At 40.2% G+C, this 16,590-nt stretch overlaps 1 protein-coding gene across 8 annotated transcripts in view; it reads left to right on the forward strand.

Annotated features, from left to right (window-relative positions):
• The window catches only part of LOC117411408 (sine oculis-binding protein homolog), a 92,268-nt gene that overhangs the window by 24,643 nt on the left and 51,035 nt on the right, over window positions 1–16,590 (forward strand). For all 8 annotated transcript variants that reach the window (XM_059025667.1, XM_059025669.1, XM_034018887.2 and 5 more), the window contains exon 4: window positions 138–289. In XM_059025667.1, the coding sequence (XP_058881650.1) occupies window positions 138–289 (152 nt within the window). The remainder of the gene's footprint in view (window positions 1–137; window positions 290–16,590) is intronic.

Consider the following 16,590-nt stretch of genomic DNA (forward strand, 5'->3'; position numbering starts at 1 on the left):
TCCGGCAGATTCAGGTGTCGAGGAGGCAGGAGCTGCAGCCATAGCAGTTCAGAGTTCATGATAAAGAATTATATCTGTTTCTTCCATAGTGTGGGGACTGACTAAGATAATTGTTTTTCTCTCTTTTTCTTTCTCAGAGGACGATGCGTCAAATGTTCAGATTTTGTGCGCCTGGTGCCAGAAAGTTGGAATCAAGCGCTACTCCTTGAGCATGGGCAGCGAGATGAAAAGCTTCTGCAGTGAGAAGTGTTTCGCTGCGTGTCGGAGAGCCTACTTTAAACGCAACAAGGTAAGGGCTCCTTTTGTTTTATAGGGTCAGGGGAAAAAAACGGAATACTGTACATTACTGAATGGCTAAAATCACTTCCTTATTTGCAAATTCGTAGATAGCTTATGTAGTGGTGGAAAGAAAAGTTTATTGTTTCTCTTAAAGGATAGTCTGAATTTTCTGGCCACCCCTGCTGTCTGAGCTTTTCTGCAGGGGGAGCACAATTACTGTGTCAAAATTCAGTCTGACAATAGCAAATACAGATGACATGGAACACACAATGTAAATCAACTGTTTTAAGGAAGATTCCTTTGTAAGCAGGCACTATATTTAAAGAGTCAGTATGTAAATCCTGATGTCTTGAAAGAAAAGGCTGTTCAATCATGTCACAGGAGGAGCTTCTGTGTGCAACCCATTGTATACAGACAATACTGTAGAACATTCAGTCCAAACAAACTGGCACAATGGAGAACCTTTAATTGTGACCCTGTTGGATGGGATCACATAAATTGTAACTGGGTGAGAACTGAAACGATGCAGCACTAAAAACACAAGCAAGGTAACTGCTACTCTGCACATTATACAAAATAAGCCATTAATTAGTAGTTCTACTTTATCCTTAAAAGTATCCTTTTTCCCTGTTGTCCTCTTTTGAGAATATCCCGTAATGTAAAGTAGATTTTATATATATACATATATATATATATATATATATATATATATATATATATATATATATACATTTATTTATTAGGGCTGTCATTTAATCGCAGTTAACGTCTGCGATTAACACGTTTGTTTTGTTTTAGATTATTATTTTTTTAATGTGCGTAAATCACCCTCTGTCTTGACCCTCTCAGCACACCGTAATTACTTCCCTACGGCACTATTTTAATACAGTTATACTCGAGTGCATGCAACGCATTAAGTGCAGTCGTCATTTGAATAGAAAGTTAGTCACGAAACTGTATTATAGACCAGCGCACTAAAAGTGAAGGACTTATGAATAGGAAGGTTTTTTTTTAACAGTTAATTGGATAGAAAGAATGTTACTTTTATCTGTTAGTTCCAGTATCACAGAATGCATCTAGTCTGCTGTACCTCCTGCATGCTGTAAACACTCCTTCACTTCTCAAAACACACTTTCTAGGAGTTATTCTGCTACAGGCAGCAACAACAGAACAACACATGAAACCTGTCAATTTCGACAGAGTACTTTTTTTCTAAAATTCAGGAGTTCTGCAAGCATGTGAATCAAGCTACATCATGTGAGTACAGTACAGGGTGTCCCACTTGAAAGTAGACCCATCTTAAGTATTTTAGTTAGATGTTGGCATTCAGTCCATGTTCATGTTGGGAGTGTCATTCCTGTATAAACCAAGTTTGTAATAAAGAGAATTCATATCTGTGCCTTCTCCTTCATGTGATTATATATTAATTATTTATTTGCACATTGTAATACTTATTGGGATACTTTCAGTGGGACACCCTGTATAACCTATGCTGTTGCAAAGTGGATAGCTACCAACTTTACATTTTTATTTCAATGACCACATTTATTTTAAAATATAAATATTTTTATTTTACATGAAAAACAGTTTGAGTAAAGGATTTTTCAAACAATTTAACAGCAAATGTGGGTGTTTTTCTGTATAATTCTTTGTAAATAAATGTAAAACTTAAAGAGGGGCCAACATATATGAATCCAGAAATAAGAAAACTGGATTTTGTGAAGGGCTGTTTTTTTGGATGATGATGATGATGAATATCAGTAATAAAACAAATTTGAATGAGATGGATGCAGTAATTGTATAAGTTAAATATTAAAACCAAGGTTAACTGAGATAAAAAAAAATGTAATCGTGAGATTAATATATATATATATGATCACGCTTTATTTTAAGGGCCTTTTTTTTATTTTTAACTTAACAAACATTGTTCATTTTTAGCTTAGGGTTAGGGCTAGAGTTAATAAAAACCTGATTTAATTTGCTAAATTTTATTACAGTAACAATTTGAACCGATTTGAAGCATATGATCAACTGGGTATTGATCATCCATAGGACTATGGTGTTTGCAGTTTTAGCTGGTTTATTATATATTATTAACTAACAGTTAACAGAAAATAAATAATGTAAATTAACATGTTTATTAGCTGTTTGTTAAAAAACTAAGAAACAAAAAAAACGTCCCTTAAAATAAAGCGTGTCCATATAATATATATATATATATATATATATAAACAGTGCCTTGCATAAGTATTCACCCCCCTTGGACTTTTCCACATTTTGTAGTGTTACAACCTGGAATTAAAATGGATTTAATTGGGATTTTTACCATTTGATTTACACAACATACTTAACACTTTGAAGGTGCAAAATATTTTTTATTGTGACACAAAAGTTAATTAAACAAAAAAGAGACATTTGTTGGTTGCATAAGTATTCACCCCCCTGAGTCAATACTTGGTAGAAGCACCTTTGGCAGCAATTACAGCTGTGAGTCTTTTTGGGTAAGTCTCTACCAGCTTTGCACATCTGGATCCTGCAATTTTTGCCCATTCTTCTTGGCAAAATTGCTCAAGCTCTGTCAAGTTGGATAGGGACCGTTGGTGAACAGCAATTTTCAAGTCTTGCCACAGATTCTCAATCGGATTGAGGTCTGGGCTTTGACTGGGCCATTCTAAGACATTCAGGTTCTTGTTTTTAAACCACTCCAGTGTAGCTTTGGCTGTGTGTTTAGGGTCATTGTCCTGCTGGAAGGTGAACCTCCGCCCCAGTCCCAGGTCTCTTGCAGACTGAAACAGGTTTTCCTCTAGAATGTCCCTGTATTTGGCTCCATCCATCTTGCCCTCAATTCTGACCAGTTTCCCAGTCCCTGCCGATGAAAAGCATCCCCATAACATGATGCTGCCACCACCATGCTTCACCGTGGGGATGGTGTTCTCAGGGTGATGAGTAGTGTTGGCTTTGCGCAACACATAGCGTTTTGCGCTAAGGCCAAAAAGTTCAATTTTGGTCTCATCAGACCAGAGAACCTTTTTCCACATGTTTGCGGTGTCTCCCACATGCCTTTTGGCAAAATCCAAACGGGATTTGATATGGGTTTTTTTCAGCAATGGCTTTCTTCTCGCCACTCTTCCATAAAGCCCGGCTTTGTGGAGCATCCGGGTTATAGTTGTCCCATGGACGGTTTCTCCCATCTCAGCTGTGGATCTCTCCAGCTCCTTCAGAGTCACCATTGGCCTCTTGGTTGCTTCTCTGACTAATGCCCTCCTTACCTGGTCACTGAGTTTTGGTGGACGGCCTTCTCTAGGCAGAGTCGCGGTTGTGCCATATTCTTTCCATTTTTTAATAATGGATTTAACGGTGCTCCGAGGGATGTTCAAAGTTTGGGATATTTTTTATAACCCAACCCTGATTGGTGCTTCTCCAGAACTTTATCCCAGACTTGTTTTGATAGCTCCTTGGTCTTCATGATGCTGTTTGTTTAGATATGATACCAGAAACAGGTGTATTTTATCTGAGATTATGTGATACTTTAATTGCACACAGGTGGACTCCATTCAACTAATTATGTGACTTCTGAAGGCAATCGTTTGCACCAGAGCTTATTTAGGGGTGTCACAGCAAAGGGGGTAAATACTTACTCAATCAAGACTTTTCAGTTTTTTATTTGTAAATAATTTTGAAAAATATGTAGATTTTTTTCCCCACTTCGACATTATGGACTATTTTGTGTAGATCAGTGACAAAAAATCCTAATTAAATCCATTTTATTTCCAGGTTGTAACAAAATGTGGAAAAGTCCCAGGGGGGGGAAAACTTATGCAAGGCACTAATATATATATATATATATATATATATATATATATATATATATATATATATATATATATATATATATATATATATATATATATATATATAGGCTCCCTTGAGAAAGATATGTACAACATATCAAAACGTTGGGCAGCTGGCTCTTTGAGCTAATATATATATATATATATATATATATATATATATATATATATATATATATATATTGGGATTTAAAATATATTAGTAAAGATGGACTGGTGAGGAGGTGTATAGTGGGAAACTATGGTCCCCGAGGGAAGAACTATAGTTATCAACAGGGGACTATAATGCCCGAAGATGAAGGTCCTTTAGTTTTCCACTATGAGCCGAGGGAGGTCTGCAGTCCATATTTGTTTGATGAATCAGTCTAGAAAGTAATGTTTTTGAAGTCCATAGTGTATAGTTATCAAAGTTATTTTGGCATAGAACTGTCCGTCTGACTTTCTCACTGAGGCATAGAATTCTCGGAGGAACCCGTTGAGTTTGTGAAGGTCGTATTTATTTACATTGTCGAGTGAGATTTGTTTGAATTTAATTGAATGTCAGAAAACACTAAAAGCTACGTTTTTATGCTGGTTTTAGTGTTTGCAGCATTTTTGTTTTGTAGTTTTGGAGGAGAGGAAGGACGTTCAGCGTGATGACATAATTTGAGGGAGTTTGTAAAAAAAAACTGTTGACCGTAAACAGCGTCACAGGGACAATAGTTGGATTTATTTTGGTCATGTGATGAGGTTTTAACCAATCACATGCCAGAATTTGTAAGGACTGATTCATTTTATATATATATATATATATATATATATATATATATATATATATATATATATATATATATATATATATATATACATACACACACACTATGTTTAAATATTCCTCAGAAACTATTTTTGATTTATATTAAAGAGGCCAGTTATCAGACTAAAAAGGTTATTTTATAAGATAATGTTTTTCATAAAGGTAAGTTAAGCCCAAGCTTATTTCTTTTTGAACCCCATTTACTCCTTCAATCTCTAAACCAATTTAGGACAGCCAAAACAAAAATAGACAACATGCTGTAATTGGAGAAATGGGCAAGTCAAAAACACTGGTTCTCGTTATGAAAGGTACTTTTTTATATATATTGTTGTACCATTTGTTCCTCAACACCTATGACACTCCACCGTGCTCTTCTGTGAAGTAGTTCTCATCATCATTAACAGCACAATAGAAGGGATGGGTAGTCTTCATCCCCCTGGAATGGGCAGAGGCAGTGTGGGGAACATTGGATTGAAGCTGCTGGTGCTTTATAGTACCTGTTCTGGTTGCTGGTCTTCCTTTGCTGCTCATTCTGCACTTCTAACCAAATAAGCTATTCTCTCTCTCTCTCTCTCTCTTTTCTCTCTCTCTCTCTCTCTCTCTCTCTCTGTATATATATATATATATATATATATATATATATATATATATATATATATATATATATATATATACACACACACTGTGCCTATAGAAAGTCTACACCCCCTTGAACTTTTTTCACATTTTGTTGTGTCAGTGCCTCAGAGTTTCATGCATTACTCCACACTGTTAAGGGGAAAAAAGTTTTTATTGAGAAAAAAATTATATATTAAAAATACAAAACTGAAAGATCATAATTGGATAAGTCTCCACCCCCCTGAGTTAATACTTGGTGGAAGCACATTTGGCAGCAATTACAGCTGTGAGTCTAGGACTTCTCTGTACTTTGCTCCATTCATTTTCCCTTCTATCCTGACAAGTTCCCCAGTCCCTGCCGTTGAGAAACATCCCCATAACATGATGCTGCCACCACCATGCTTCACAGTAGGGATGGTGTTCTTTGGATGATGCGTTGTGTTGTGTTTGCGCCAAACATAACGCTTTGCATTTAGGCCAAAAAGTTCAATTTTAGTTTCTTCAGACCACAAAACTTTTTGCCACATGGCTACAGAATCTGTAGAGTGTTTTTTTGCATACTTCAAACGGGATTCAAGGTGGGCTTTCTTGAGTAATGGCTTCCTTCTTGCCACCCTTGTTGTCACATGCACACTTTGACCAGTCTTGGCCATAAAAGCCTGTAGCTTTTGCAAATTTGCCATTGGCCTCTTGGTAGCCTCTCTGATCAGTCTCCTTCTTGCTCGGTCATCCAGTTTTGAGGGATGGCCTGATCTAGGCAGGGTCTTGGTGGTGCCATACACCTTCCACTTCTTAATAATCTTGACTGTGCTCCAAGGGATATTCAAGGCCTTTGATATTTTTTATACCCATCCCCTGATCTGTGCCTTTCAACAACTTTGTCCAGGAGTTCTTTTGAAAGCGCCTTGGTGCTCATGGTTGAGTCTTTGCTTTGAAATGCACTACCCAGCAGAGGGAACCTACAGGAACTGCTGAATTTATCCTGAAATCATGTGAATCACTACAGTTTAACACAGGTGGAGGCAATTTTAGATTGCTATTACAAAGGGGGGTGGACACTTATCCAACTAAGCTATTGCAGTATTTTTTTCTAATTAATTTTCTACAAATTTCTAGAATACTAGAATACTTTTTTCACTTGGAATTTGAGGGATAGGATGTGTAGATAAATGAAAAAAAACTATTTTAATGCACTTTAATTCCAGGTTATAAGGCAACAAAAGGTGAACATTTCTATAGGCACGAGAGAGAGAGAGAGAGAGAGAGAGAGAGAGAGCATGACATCGTTGTGTGACTTGGCTTTAGCTTGTCTGTAGACTTTTCATTGAAGGTTTCTTCTGCACTATAGCACTTTGAACATGACTTTCATACCTGAACACAAAGTCCACACGTTCATCATCACTGTATGTGTTTCTGTCTGCTATGACTATCTACTTGTAAACCTGAAACTTGTTTTTTTCCAAGTACTTTTTTTATCACCAGGTCTAGTATACTGCTTTCACCTATAAATGGTAGCAAAAAATAAGTGTGCCTCAGTAAATGCATATCTATTGGGAATGCAGCAACTAAATACCCATTGAATGAACCTGAATTACTGTAAGCGCAACAACGTACGCTCACAGAAGGATGGATATTTTTTTGGCAGGGACCATCAAGTCATATTTCCATCTATCATTTAGTTGTTGAAAGTTGTTGGTGTGGATTTTACCCAACAGCATCAAAGAACATTAATGAAGGATTACAAGTCGTGTTGAGAAGACACAAGGGACTGAAACACCAGCCAGATTATTATAAGGCAGCTGTATACTGTTGATATCATTAAAATAGACCCCATAGAGTATGCTGTCCAGACACGTTGTTAGAATTTATCCCTCTGTTGTAATATGAAGTGGCCAGATAAGTGTTGCACACAAAGCTGTGTAAACAGACTCTGAATTGAGAAGGCTGTTGGCTGTATCAGAGTGCTTTGTGAACTAAACCAGTATTTACCACAACCACACAACTTGCAAACATATGTGGCTATGTATAGAAAGCCTTCACTGTCAGTACGGCAGCTCAAAAAAAACACACCTGCTGAGGAGTACCGTCGTCCATATAGGCTGTTAAAGAGGGAGGGGCTGCTTAGTCATCTGAAACTCAGGATCATATGAAGCAGGCAGACTGGAATCACCCAGGGCATCAAAAAAAGCAAACAAGCAAATAGTCCCCAGCATTACTGCATGCTTCTCATTTCTAACAAATTGGCAGGGCTGCGTAGTTCATTTTCCTTCGATGCAGAGTGGCGATAGACATTGACCGTTTCAAGGTGCCAACAATTTGTTGGGAATCTTGGAATTTCTCCTGATTAAACAGCTTTGAAAGTGTTGACAGGTGTTGACAAAGTAATGATGACTGTGTCATTGACGTTGCATTCACTATAAATTCAGTTACTGAGGAACCTAGACTCTACCTTATAAATACTTTAGTCCGTAGATGGGTGATTAAGTACTTAAATATTGAGTGTCCCTCAGTTATAGTAAGGGATCTTATATTTAATGTGTTTAATGATCAGTTTCTGTTACAGATTCTTCGCTTCAGTTAACAACACATTTGTGGTTTCATTTGCACTATTTATTAATTAATTTATTTGAACCTCATTTAGAGTGGAAGCGCTGTTGTGTTTGACTTTAACAATGCTAAATTTAGATGGGGAAACTGTACCCTGCTGACTTTCAAACTGTGATGCTGTATTTAAGTGACATACTGAGGGCCGGCGGCAGGTTTTTGTGGGCCTAATTTTGTAATAAATATAGTAGTAAAATCTAATTAATACCTGTATCGCACTTTCGTTTTACTTTAGCCTACCGGTAACACAAAAAAAAGTCATGCTGCTGCATCTTACACATTACAAGCCCTAAAGGCTGCTTGAGTAAGATAGCTGGCACATAAATAGTACATTTATTCATATTTGCAATTTCGGATGCTGACGCTGGCCCTGGACATACTGTACTATACAGGTAGTTGCAGTTTCGTCAGTTGTAATAAAATAAAAAAAAAAGAAAGGAAAAGTACTTATCAGGATATTTAAATGTCTTGAGGGCATATAAGGTTTTCAAAAATGAAAAAAATGTCTTAGAAATGAATGCATTTGGTATTTGTGGTTTCTTAAGAATGTAAACCATCCACATATATAATATATCTGATTATATATATAATTAGACCTTAATAATCCCATTTCCCCTTTTTATTGCTTGATTCATAAGTGTAATACCATAAAATAATGTAACTTATGTACAGTTTCTATACACATAACCATTCATATATTCCTATTTAGTTAGCCTAAAATCAAGTGCTAAACAACCATAGAATCACATTTCCATATTTGTGTTTTTTTTTGTTTATTTTCTTAGTGATGACCCCCCTTTTTTAATATGCGCTCACAATCAAGACCTGGGAATTAAGAAAAAAAAAAAAGTACTAGAACAGACTAAAATGATTTTTACCATGTTTAATTGAGATACTCTGTTTGTTTGTATAGCTACAACAAGTTTAACACGGATATATGCACTTTACAATTGAAATATTGGTTGCACTGTATGACCAAAGCAGGTTACCCCAAATGACTTCTAACTGTCATACTCAAACCATGGCCTATTTAATTAAAATGCAGACTTAACTGCTATGTATATAGCCTCAAAGGAAGACGGACACATTAGTAGTGAATAATTACACCGTGTAACAAATATATATATTTTTTTTTGGTTCCTGGGTAGTAAGTGTTATTTCCTAATTGCTTATGCCTCAAAAGTATAGAAATGGCTATTATTCCCCACAAACTTTGCTTTTGTGACCAGGACAGTGATATTTTGAAATTTACCTATTTTTCCGAACATTCCAGATAGATTCAGTGCTGAGTAAACTTGGAGTAACTTCTAGAACTTTCTAGAACTTTCCAGTAATATAAATAGCTGCTCCATAATGGTAACAAGTACCCGTCTCTTCCCCTGGCTCACTCGGTGCACCTCAAAGAGGATTACAACAGCATCAAGACCTTGCTGGACGCCTTGAAGTATGATGAGTACAGCTGGGAGGTCATAGGAGACTTCAAAATGGTGGCATTCCTGATGGGTCTCCAAGGCGGTTTTACCAAGTTTCCCTGCTATCTTTGCCTTTGGGACAGCAGGGACACCAAGGCGCACTACCACAAGCGGGACTGGCCACAGCGGACCGAGTTCTCTGTGGGGAGGAACAACATCACATCAAATTGGGCCTTATGAAACAATTTGTCAGAGCTCTAGATAAGGAGTCGGCAGCCTTCAAGTACCTTCAAGACTTCTTCCCTAAGCTGTCTGAGGCAAAGGTCAAAGCCGGTGTCTTCGTCGGACCACAGATAAAGAAGATCCTGGAGTGCAATGAATTCCCCAAGAAGCTCACTAGTAAGGAGAAAGCGGCTTGGAACAGCTTTGTCGCAGTGGTTCGGGGCTTCCTGGACAATCACAAGGCTGAAAACTATGTGGAGCTGGTTGAGACTCTGGTGAAGAACTACAGCACAATGGGCTGTAGGATGTCCCTCAAAGTCCATATCCTTGATGCTGATCTTGATAAATTCAAGGAGAACATGGGAGCGTACTCGGAGGAGCAAGGCGAGCGCTTCCACCAGGATATACTGGACTTTGAACGCCTCTACCAAGGACAGTATAACGAGAACATGATGGGAGACTACATTTGGGGGCTGATTTGTGAAAGTGATTTACAGTATAATCGTAAATCTCGAAAAACTACTCACTTCTAAATCTTTTGTAGTCATTTTTGTATTACTTTAGTATAAATACATGTTAATTTGGATTCATATGTTGTTTTTTTCTGACTTTATGTGAACGAAAAGACACAAATTCGCCCGTTTTCTCATTGGAAATAGATAAATTTCAAAATATCACTGTCCTGGTCACAAAAGCAAAGTTTGTGGGGAATAATAGCCATTTTCTATACTTTTGAGGCATAAGCAATTAGGAAATAACACTTACTACCCAGGAACAAAAATTGTGTTACATAGTGTTATTATGAAAACTTTATTGGTTGTTTGTTTTTGTTTTTGTTTTAAGTCACTGAGTTAACGTTTGACATGGTCAAGGAAATACACAATTTAATTTTAGAATCATTGTTCAATACGTAAATGAAACTTTCTGAAAAAAAAACTTGAACTACAATATGAAAGGAATGTAGTCAACATTGGTGAACAGAGGCACACAGAAAGAACAGAAATTTAACACAACATGAGAAAAATAACATTTTGCATTGGGCACTTTGATAATGGAACGTCAGCATCTACCAGGCTTTTGTGAATTTTATCCAGTCAGTGCTGCACAGTTTGTAATACCTGGAAGTGGAAGGCTCTGGCTCAGTAATTACTGCAACAATGTCTGACTTGTAATAAAAAATTACGTCAGAAACTCTGTGCCAATACAAGTGAATTCTTATCGTCTAACTGACGCGTGCAGTTTACTTCAGTTTCTTATTCCACCTCCTTAAGGACTTGCCCTACGTATGGTGGATCATCATACATCACTATAACAAACTTGCCAACTAGTATCTCATCATCTGGGACAGGGACAGGGACATTTGTTCTGCATGGAGGAGAAATGTCAATTTCCTTGTCTTTTTTTATCATTCAGGTAAATTTCTTTGGGACTATAGCATGAGCATACTTGTGTGCTTGGTCGGCCACGGAAACAGCTGAGCTCACAACACTAGATTTTTCCAGGGCTTTGTGCTGTTACTTGGTGAACTTTTATTGTTCCTTTCACATGTGGTAGGCTGTCAGGAATGGACTCATCATATTTAGTAAAGTTCTCTTCACCTGTCCAAAAATATCTGATGCTACTGGTAGACTTTTCAGTGAGCATGTTGAACAGCTCTTGTGGTGTTTGTATGTCATTGCCATGATTGACGAAACTGTCAGCACTTTGCTTGACTGCACGGCAAAACCATCTGGTGCCCCCTTCCCATGAGACCTTTCAGAAAAATTCCAGGTGACTCTTTTGAACCCTGAGAGGAACGGGACAGTACTGATAAGATATAAATTTGTCTTATTCTTATATTGTGTAACTGGACCATCACTCATTAGATGAAGAGTAGTTAATTCTGTAGGATGCTTTTGGATGACATCTTTCAAAACAGGTTCAAGATGAGCCCAAACCGTGCTCATCATGGCGAGTTGAATTTGAAATTGTGTATGCTACAGATGTATGTATCGTGGCCTGCTTTCAACTTCAACCAAAGTGAATTTTGCATGCATAATTCTCTGAGAAATCCATGTGGATTACTACTTCCTGATCACTTAGCATTTCTTTTAGCTTTCTACATTCCTGTACTTGATGGATTCAGTTGAATTGATGCTTTGCAAGGGAGTCGGGTTTCTAGTTTAACTCTTTTACCAGGTCTGATCATTTACAAAATTGTTGTAGGCCTTATCTCCTTTTGAGACAGTCTCCCTGTGCCACTGTTGCCATGAGACCTTTTCTGATGGATCCAACTCAACTTTGTTGTATGTGTACAATGCTTTCCTTGTTGTTTGTATCACAAACAATTGTTGAAAGCAGCTCAGAGATGCTAGTTGTTTTTAGTATTCCTTTCTGGCAAAGTCTGTCAACAGCAAGTTTGACATTTTCATGATCTATACATGCACATGTGTTGCAGTCACTTGCTTTTGGCTCAGTGATGTAGAACGGTCGTCTACTAACAAAATTGTTGATTAAGACAGCGAGAATGGCTTACCCACTTCAAGGCAGTACTGAACATGTAGTTCAGTTAACAATTTTGTCAAAACCCGCCATTGATATTTCTCCTTGTTTTTCTTTATTTTCATTTTTACCAGGTAAAATACGGCTATTCATATCTCGAGATAGGAACTATACAACTTTCTGTCTTTGCTCCTCAGCAAGTTTAACCTCTGTCTGAACTTTTCACTTAAGACTTCCACTTTTCTTTTTCAACCACTTAATATTTTTCCTGTAAGTTTCACTTTTAGCATCTGCCAGTTGTTTTGTAAGTATTTTTTACTTTGTATAGAAGCTCCTTCTTTTCCTTCTGCAGGTTTGTTGGACTTTTAGGGTTGAGGATGCTAAGGGTAAAAGCTGGTTTTCTTTTAATGAGGTGCCTGGTTCGGTGTCAGGTCTTGGCTGTATGCTGTCCGCACTGACTTAATCGTGGTCAACATTAGGGATGCACCGAATCCAGGATTCGGTTTTAGATTCGGCCTGAATGCCTAGTTTTTGAGCAGGGTTCGGATTCAGATGAATACTTAGGATTCGGTGAACCGAATCCAAATCTTATATCTGCCCAGATGCACATCCATTTTAATACATCCCTCCAATCTGTGCAGTACTTTAAATAAAAGACATGAATCCGGTATTGAACGTAACTGTTGTATTTTATTATTATTATTTATTTCTTAGCAGACGCCCTTATCCAGGGCGACTTACAATCGCAAGCAAATACAAATACATTCAAGTGTTACAATATAAGTCATACAATAAGAACAAGAAATACAATAATTCTCAAGTGTGACAAACCACAATTCAATAATACAGCAGATAATAGTGAAAGTTACATCAGGATATGATTAAATACAAAATACTACAGATTAAACACTTGGTAGATTACAATATTCTGAGGTACAGGATTAAATGCAGTAAAATAGGGGGCAGATAAGAGCAAAATAAAGCATATTTAAATGAAGGGTGATAGTGTCCCAGGATACAAACAGAGGAGTTCTACAGGTGCTGTTTGAAGAGGTGAGTCTTAAGGAGGCGCCGGAATGTGGTCAGGGACTGGGCAGTCCTGACATCTGTAGGAAGGTCATTCCACCACTGCGGAGCAAGGGTGGAGAAGGAGCGGGCTCTGGAGGCAGGGGAGCGTAGCGGAGGTAGAGCTAGTCTTCTAGTGCAAGTGGAGCGGAGAGGTCGAGTGGGGGTGTAGGGAGAGATGAGGGTCTGGAGGTAGCTGGGTGCAGTCTGGTCAAGGCATCTGTAGGCTAGTACAAGAGTCTTGAACTGGATGCGAGCTGTGATCGGGAGCCAGTGGAGCGAGCGGAGTAGTGGAGTAGCGTGGGCGAAGCGAGGCAGAGAGAACACCAGGCGGGCAGCAGAGTTCTGGATGAGCTGGAGCGGACGGGTGGCGGACGTATTTAATAACAAGAACACGTTTGATGAACTCTGTCTCAGCTCTCAACTAAATTACCTAAATTACTGGTGGCGCACGCACTAAACACATCACGCAGCTGCTGAATGCAAACATACCCCCTTTTGCAACAGCACATTCACATCACACTTTTCATTGAGTAAAGTTATGCAGTAAACCTGCAATGTATTCGACATGTAAAGTGAGTGTGAATTGCTTGAGCAGTTTAGTAAATGTATTTAATTGTTTAATTGTGGTGCCTATTCTATCTGGAGAGCCTCGTAACAACGATTAATCGTATTGCTTGAATTTTTTTATACAGTAAACAATATGTATCAAAATAGCGCAACGCCATTATAATAGATAACTTTGCACTCACTTGCACTCTTTCATTTAACCTTGTGGCAGCAGGTAAAGTTTCTATTTGTTTAATATTTCTTGCTTCACACAGTCCCGCCCAGTCAGAGACTCAGAAAGCCAATCAGCTGCTGTATAGGTCTGATTGATGGAAACGACCCTTGCAGGCAGGTGTGTGCTTTTGGCAACAATTAAGTAAAACAATTCAATTAATTTAGTGACAGTTCGCATAATTCACACTCACTTTACTGAATACATTGCAGTTTAGAGAGGCGAGTTACAAAACCTGACCTGCCTTAAAGTGTCCCGAGATTCTGGAGCCTGTTGGCAATCAGATCAGATCAGGTGACACAGGTTGAAACGTCATTAAAGAAAATAGTGGGTTATGGCAAAGATGCAGCTCTCCTTTCTTGTAAAGGTAAAGTAAACGGTTCTGGATTTTGACGTTTCTGTTGTGGAGGGAGGGGGCTAGCGGTAAATTGTGTACGTTTCAAACTGAAATCTTATTCAGGGATATATTTCCATTTGGTAATAAAAATACTATTAACTAAAAGGCTCAAAACTATAGCTTGTGCGGGTCCCTTACAAGTAGCTGCCAGTCACTGTGTATTGCCAGGAATTGCTGTCTCACGGCTCACTTGCTGGATCTGCTGCTGCTGAGTCGCGTCGCCGCCTGTTCTGTCTCTGACTCAGGAATCGCTGGATGCTCACTCTGCTTCCACGCTGGATCTGCTGCTGCTGAGTCACGTCGCCGCCTGTTCCGTCTGTGACTCAGGAATCTCTGTCTCACTGCTCACTCTGCTTCCACACTGGAACCGCTGCTGCTGAGTCACGTCGCCGCCTGTTCCGTCTCTGACTCAGGAATCTCTGTCTCACTGCTCACTCTGCTTCCACGCTGGATCTGCTGCTGCTGAGTCACGTCGCCGCCTGTTCTGTCTCTGACTCAGGAATCTCTGTCTCACTGCTCACTCTGCTTCCACACTGGAACCGCTGCTGCTGAGTCGTGTCGCCGCCTGTTCCATCTCTGACTCAGGAATCGCTGGATGCTCACTCTGCTTCCACGCTGGATCTGCTGCTGCTGAGTCACGTCGCCGCCTGTTCCGTCTCTGACTCAGGAATCTCTGTCTCACTGCTCACTCTGCTTCCACGCTGGATCTGCTGCTGCTGAGTCACGTCGCCGCCTGTTCCGTCTCTGACTCAGGAATCTCTGTCTCACTGCTCACTCTGCTTCCACGCTGGATCTGCTGCTGCTGAGTCACGTCGCCGCCTGTTCCGTCTCTGACTCAGGAATCTCTGTCTCACTGCTCACTCTGCTTCCACGCTGGATCTGCTGCTGCTGAGTCACGTCGCCGCCTGTTCCATCTCTGACTCAGGAATCTCTGTCTCACTGCTCACTCTGCTTCCACGCTGGATCTGCTGCTGCTGAGTCACGTCGCCGCCTGTTCCGTCTCTGACTCAGGAATCTCTGTCTCACTGCTCACTCTGCTTCCACGCTGGATCTGCTGCTGCTGAGTCACGTCGCCGCCTGTTCCGTCTCTGACTCAGGAATCTCTGTCTCACTGCTCACTCTGCTTCCACGCTGGATCTGCTGCTGCTGAGTCACGTCGCCGCCTGTTCCATCTCTGACTCAGGAATCTCTGTCTCACTGCTCACTCTGCTTCCACACTGGATCTGCTGCTGCTGAGTCACGTCGCCGCCTGTTCCGTCTCTGACTCAGGAATCTCTGTCTCACTGCTCACTCTGCTTCCACGCTGGATCTGCTGCTGCTGAGTCACGTCGCCGCCTGTTCCATCTCTGACTCAGGAATCTCTGTCTCACTGCTCACTCTGCTTCCACGCTGGATCTGCTGCTGCTGAGTCACGTCGCCGCCTGTTCCATCTCTGACTCAGGAATCTCTGTCTCACTGCTCACTCTGCTTCCACGCTGGATCTGCTGCTGCTGAGTCACGTCGCCGCCTGTTCCATCTCTGACTCAGGAATCTCTGTCTCACTGCTCACTCTGCTTCCACGCTGGATCTGCTGCTGCTGAGTCACGTCGCCGCCTGTTCCATCTCTGACTCAGGAATCTCTGTCTCACTGCTCACTCTGCTTCCACGCTGGATCTGCTGCTGCTGAGTCACGTCGCCGCCTGTTCCATCTCTGACTCAGGAATCGCTGTCTCACTGCTCACTCTGCTTCCACGCTGGATCTGCTGCTGCTGAGTCACTTCGCCGCCTGTTCCATCTCTGACTCAGGAATCGCTGTCTCACTGCTCACTCTGCTTCCACGCTGGATCTGCTGCTGCTGAGTCACGTCGCCGCCTGTTCCATCTCTGACTCAGGAATCTCTGTCTCACTGCTCACTCTGCTTCCACGCTGGATCTGCTGCTGCTGAGTCACGTCGCCGCCTGTTCCATCTCTGACTCAGGAATCTCTGTCTCACTGCTCACTCTGCTTCCACACTGGATCTGCTGCTGCTGAGTCACGTCGCCGCCTGTTCCATCTCTGACTCAGGAATCTCTGTCTCACTGCTCACTCTGCTTCCACGCTGGATC

This window comes from Acipenser ruthenus, chromosome 6, assembly GCF_902713425.1.
Source record: "Acipenser ruthenus chromosome 6, fAciRut3.2 maternal haplotype, whole genome shotgun sequence".
NCBI classification, from domain to species: Eukaryota; Metazoa; Chordata; class Actinopteri; order Acipenseriformes; family Acipenseridae; genus Acipenser; species Acipenser ruthenus.